Raw genomic sequence first — 5,620 nt, 5'->3', positions numbered from 1 at the left:
ACATGACATCACATGTTTTGAATCAAATGACAACACATTACATGGAAAAATATTTGTTTCTGTATCGATAAACATGATTACTGAAAGCATGCGCATTGTTTTCTTTCAAAATTAAATTGTAAAAAACTAATAACAAGCTTTGGCTCTGATATTTCAGGCCCCTTAAAAAGCCCGGGTCAGGGAAGGATTTCCCCATTCTTACCTTCTCGACGGGTCTGGGTAAGGATAAAGATAGAAAAAAGATAAAATATAACCTTGAGCTTATAAAATTATATTAACTGCCCTGTCGTTTTATTCACAATTTCTAAAGAAGTAACGTAAGTTCCACTTCTTCAATGTGGCCCAGGCGCACTTATTTTTTCGATAGGAATTGAAGTAAATTAAGCTATAAAAAATTTAGTTATCGAAAGTTATCAAGTTACCGAATTTTATCGAGTCATCGAAGTTTAAAGTTATCGAAATCTATTGAGTTATTTATTGAGTTATAACAACGTGTAATATTATTGAAATTGACCAATGGTAATTGAGTTGTCGAAATTTATAGACACAGAAAATTAGTTGTCGAAATTTGCGGATAGATATTGTTGAATAAAAGACTCGACGTAATTACCAAACACGTTTATTCAATGCAGCGATCCAAAAAGAGAGAAACTTCAATACAAGTGTAGTACAATAGTTAGCAAAAATGAATTAAATGAGAGCGATTATGAATTAGTGAAACACTTGCACAGGGTGCATAGCTTGAATTGAAATGAACAATATAAATATTAGACATACTGCCCGGTCGGAGCATCTGCTTCGATATCATCAGGTTGGAAAAGCAAGCATAGTTTCTGCACTGCCCGGGTGCACAATCCGTATGCGGTCATTAGGGTCGCGTTGCGCGCCAGTCCATCACTGCCTAGGTGAACTTCTGTGATGCGACCAAGTCGCCAGTGTGTTGGAGGTAGGTTCTCGTGTCTAACCAATACGATGTCACCAACCTGCATGTTCTCGACACGTCGCCGCCATTTACTCCGCGATTGTAGAGTTGACAGATACTCTTCGCTCCACCGGTGCCAGAATTGTTGATGGAGGCGGCGTAACCACTGCCAATGCTTTAGACGATTAACTGGAATTTCCGNGTATCGTGAAAGGCCCACAGTAGTCCACGCCTGACGCCAGGAATGGTCGTGCTACGTTGACTCGTTGTCGTGGTAATGAGGCCATCTGTTGCCTAATAGTAGCTCCACGGTGTCGTCTGCAAATCACGCACTTATGGATGACGCTGCGTACCGCTTGCCTGCCATTGATAATCCAAAATCGGTACCGCAGAGTCTGTAGCATTAATTGTGTACCACCGTGAAGTGTGTCGATGTGAACTTGGTGTATGAGCAGCCTAACTAAATCGCTGACCTCCGGAAGTATAGTTGGGTGGCGATGTTCTTCTAGCAACGCGGAGTTAGTAATGCGTCCACCTACCCTTATGATGCCATGGTCATCCAAGTATGGGTTAAATGGGAGCAGTGGGCTTGAATTTGGTAAAGTTGTTCCTTCTCGCAAATAATGTAAGTCTCGAGGAAACGCGGACGCTTGATCAATACGAATGAGCAATTCAAGCGCGCCATCCATCTCTGCCGTTGTCACAATACTCTGCCGGAGAAGGCGTTGCCTTGGTAACCAGCGGAGGATTATAGCTGTAGTTCGGAGGAGTCGTTTTATGGAACTATACCGTTGTGTTAATGGAATCTGGCGCCCATCGATGAGTCGTGTGGTATGCTGATATTGAATAGAGGACACGAACGTAAGAATTCTGACCCTTTCCTCACTGTTCGCAGCAACGCGTTCGTCAGCCTGTAACTCGGGCGCCGAATCAAAGGGTGTTTGCTTCTGCCGCAGCCAATCTGGACCTGTCCACCATAAATTGTGGCTCAACAGCTCTGTTGGAGTTACACCACGGCTGGCGCAATCCGCTGGATTCTGGGCATAACGTACATAGTGCCAGCAATCAGTAGAAGTCAGTTGTTGTATTTGGCGGACCCTGTTGGCGACATAGGGTTTCAACAAAATTGGCTGTTTGCGTAGCCAAGACAGGACTACACTGGAGTCCGACAACAAATACACAGAAGCCTCCTCCAAACTTAGTGCCCTGCGAACCGTGCCAATCGTTTTAGCCAACAGAAGTGCTCCACTCAGTTCCAGTCTAGGGATCGTGGTGCCCTTAAGCGGCGCAACCTTCGTACGAGCAGTGAGCAGCGATACCAGCACACTTCCATCAGTGTCATTCGTATGTGCGTAAACCACCGCAGCGTATGCCTTCTGACTGGCGTCACAAAATCCATAAAGAGTAGTCGGATTAGTTGTACTCATACCCAGCCATCGAGGTTCTCGAACTTTATTGAGGGTAACCAAATCACCGCGGAATTTCGACCAAATTCGGCACAGATCTTGAGGTAGTGGAGTATCCCAACATACACCCGAGGCCCAAAGACTCTGTATAAATACCTTGCCTGATATAACGACCGGCGCCAAAAATCCAGTGGGATCATACAGCTGGGCTACTTCACTAAGAACTCGCCGCTTCGTCAGGAGTCCATCATAGTGGTTAAGAGATACCTTGAACAACAGCTCGTCCCTTGCGGGGTCCCAGAGCAGGCCTAGCACTGTAGCTATGGGGGCGTCAATGTTGTGTTCAGCTACTGAGGAGGATTCACCTATTTGTTCGAGTACGGCAGCTCTATTCGAGTTCCACTTTCGAAGCGTGAAACAGCCTGCCGATAAAATCGTCGACACGTTATTCGCCAACGTAACCGCCTCGCTAACCGCAGCACAGCTTGTGAGAAAGTCATCGACGTAAAATGAGGAAAGAATGGCACTGCGCGCCGAATCGGCCTGATTAGGATCGCTCACCACGCTATAGTTGTCGACTGAGCACTGACGCAATGATCGCACCGCATTATATGGGCTGCACGCCAAGCCATATGTTACCGTTTTCAGCTGATATATGGTAACTTCCTCGATGGGTGAGTCGCGCCATAAGATCCGTTGAAGATCTCTATCTTCCGGTGCCACTAACACCTGGCGAAACATCTTTTCAACGTCAGCCGTGAGAGAAATTTCGTAACGTCGAAATCGGAAAATAATATCCATCAGCGAGACTTGAATAGTTGGACCCACCAGCTGTACATCGTTAAGCGAAACACCGGTTGACGTTGGCGCTGAGGCATTAAAAACGACGCGGAACTTCTCCATCACGGCGTGATGCGGGATGTAATATGTACGAGGAGAATCATTGGCGATACCTAAGGCTCCCATATGCCCTAAGTCGATGTATTCCCTCATAAACTCCACATATTGGGTACGCATTTGTATATCGGAGGCAAGTGGTGGAGCATTAGATCGTATTGGTAAGCGCACCATGTAACGCCCTTCTGGTGTTCGTGAGTGAGTCATTGAAAATAGGTGCTCACATTCGTCATCAGCCATACGGTCGACATCAGGCCCCCCGTCGAGCTCCCAAAATCAGCTGACAATCTCGTCCAACCGAGACTCTTTCAAAATATGGGCACCATACGAGCGTAAGCATGGGCCGCTGGTCGAATTCGCGGAGGCTGGCCCGAAAATGACCCAACCCAGACGCGTAAGTTGAGCATGTGGCTCATTGTGACCACCTCTGATAGTGTCTCCTTCCAAAATGAGACCCCAAACGTCAGCTCCTAATAGAAGGTCAATTCTTCCCGGAGTACCAAACTGTGGGTCTGCCATTTGCAGACCAACCAAGTGTCCATACTTATTCACATCAAGCTGCGCTGTTGGCAGCACTGAAATAATTGATGTGATGACCAACGTTTGAATTGCCAAAGAAAATTCTGAGTGAGTTGATTTGAGCGTTATTGCCACAGCGCCCTTTGTACGTGTACAGGATAATGCACCAATGCCCTCGACCGCGACCTCATAACTGCTTCTGCGAAGACTCAGAGCATTAGCAAAACGCTCAGTAATAAAACTTACTTGTGATCCAGGGTCGCACAAAATCCTAGCCAGTCGTTCCTCCGAATTGTCACCAGAAATATATGCGCATGCTGTTGCGAGTAGTATTGTCTGGTCACCCTGAGCATGGCATCCAATCACAGAGTCAGATAGTCATAACGTAGGTTGAGCCGGTGCTACTAGTACACCCGGCTGCGATGAGGTGGTGGTAGTAGCCGCTACCATCCTTGTTGAAGGCGCGGCAGGCTTTAGTTCGCGACAGAATATGGTGTTGTGTTTGCGGCCGCATTGGCGACATCCTCCAGAGGAGCACTGCTTAGATGCATGCCCCAACCTCAAACAATTAAAGCATAGGCCCGACTTCCTTAGGGCCTCAAAACGCTTCTCCGGTGGTAAATCCAGTAGAGTTGGGCAGCGCATGACCCTATGTGCCCCTCGACAATACTGACACTTCCCTTCCTCTGTTGAAAGGTTGCATTTCACAGTGCGCGCGGTTGGTGACCGCTGTGGCTGACGACAACAAGCTCGGTCGACAGACTCTGTGCTCTTTGCTCCAAGAATTTCATTAGATCCGACAAACTAGACAATTCCGTTGGGGAACAGTGCATGCACCACTCGCGCTTTGTTAACGGAGGTAGCTTTGATACCACAATAGGTACCGTAAGTGCATCCCACTGTTGAACTGGCAACTTCATAACGGCTAACGCGCGCAAAGAACCGCTAACCACATCCACTATATTCAGCAAAGACTTCGCCGATTCATCTGCTGCCAATGAAAGGTGAAGGAAACGCGCCACATGAATTTCTGCCAACTGCTTGGGGTTGTCATACCGCCTCTTCAAAGCTGCCCACAGTTCCTCGTAACCGCCAGAGTAGAGACCACCAACTAACGGCACCGCTGAGGATGGAACAGCTTGCCGCAATTTACCGAGCTTGTATGCGATGGGTAAATCTCGGTTGTGCACTAAAGTCTCGAACGCATCCTTAAATGCCAACCAATTATGTAATGCGCCGTCAAAGGTCGGAATATTTAATCGCTCCAGCTTTAATTCCATCATTGAATCGACATCGGGTTTGCTGGGAACCTCGGACGAATCACCACCAATCACACCCCAACGCATAAGACTGGCACATAATTCGTTGTACATGTCCTCCGTCGAATCCCACCATGCGGCATGCACATCCCACTCCTCTTCCTTGGCGGCGCTAAGGAGCGCTTCGTGGTTTGCAAGCATGCGCTCGTAATGGGAGTTCGCGGACTTCAGCAGCTGCTCAGCCTTAGATGCATCTAATTCGCCGGTGCGCGCTTTCCGCACTTGCTCCAGTGCACGGGCAATAGCCGATGCATGAAACTTACGCAGATTTATTTCTGCCATTTACATATATATTTACGTACCAGTGTAGAATACAATGTGTGGTTATGGCAGTACACGTATCTTGCGCGATCCGAATTAAATCCAATGATATCGCAGCAATCGTTTGAGATTACGTAAAAATTATAAATTCGCGAAATTAAGCAACTTAAACTATTAATTTTCGCACGGTTCTTAGTCCTCACAGGAGGCACCAAAAATTATGTTGAATAAAAGACTCGACGTAATTACCAAACACGTTTATTCAATGCAGCGATCTAAAAAGAGAGAAACTTCAA

At 46.9% G+C, this 5,620-nt stretch overlaps 2 protein-coding genes across 2 annotated transcripts; both read right to left on the bottom strand.

The window, feature by feature from the left end:
* Positions 1-1,107: 1,107 nt before the first annotated feature.
* On the bottom strand, positions 1,108-3,465 carry LOC108367485 (uncharacterized). Its single transcript, XM_017622109.1, has one exon. It carries the CDS (start codon positions 3,463-3,465, stop codon positions 1,108-1,110), a length of 2,358 nt encoding a protein of 785 aa, XP_017477598.1.
* Positions 3,466-4,448: 983 nt separating this feature from the next.
* LOC108367477 (uncharacterized) lies at positions 4,449-5,345 on the bottom strand. The gene has a single exon (XM_017622098.1). The coding sequence runs from the start codon at positions 5,343-5,345 to the stop codon at positions 4,449-4,451; it is 897 nt and encodes a 298-aa protein (XP_017477587.1).
* Between the last annotated feature and the right edge of the window lie 275 nt (positions 5,346-5,620).

Source organism: Rhagoletis zephyria, unplaced genomic scaffold (assembly GCF_001687245.7).
Source record: "Rhagoletis zephyria isolate East Lansing unplaced genomic scaffold, Rhagoletis_zephyria_1.1 Rzeph_scaffold_00045, whole genome shotgun sequence".
In the NCBI taxonomy this organism is placed as follows: Eukaryota; Metazoa; Arthropoda; class Insecta; order Diptera; family Tephritidae; genus Rhagoletis; species Rhagoletis zephyria.
The sequence above is the reverse complement of the archived record's forward strand: the minus strand, read 5'-3'. Positions and strand labels throughout refer to the sequence as shown.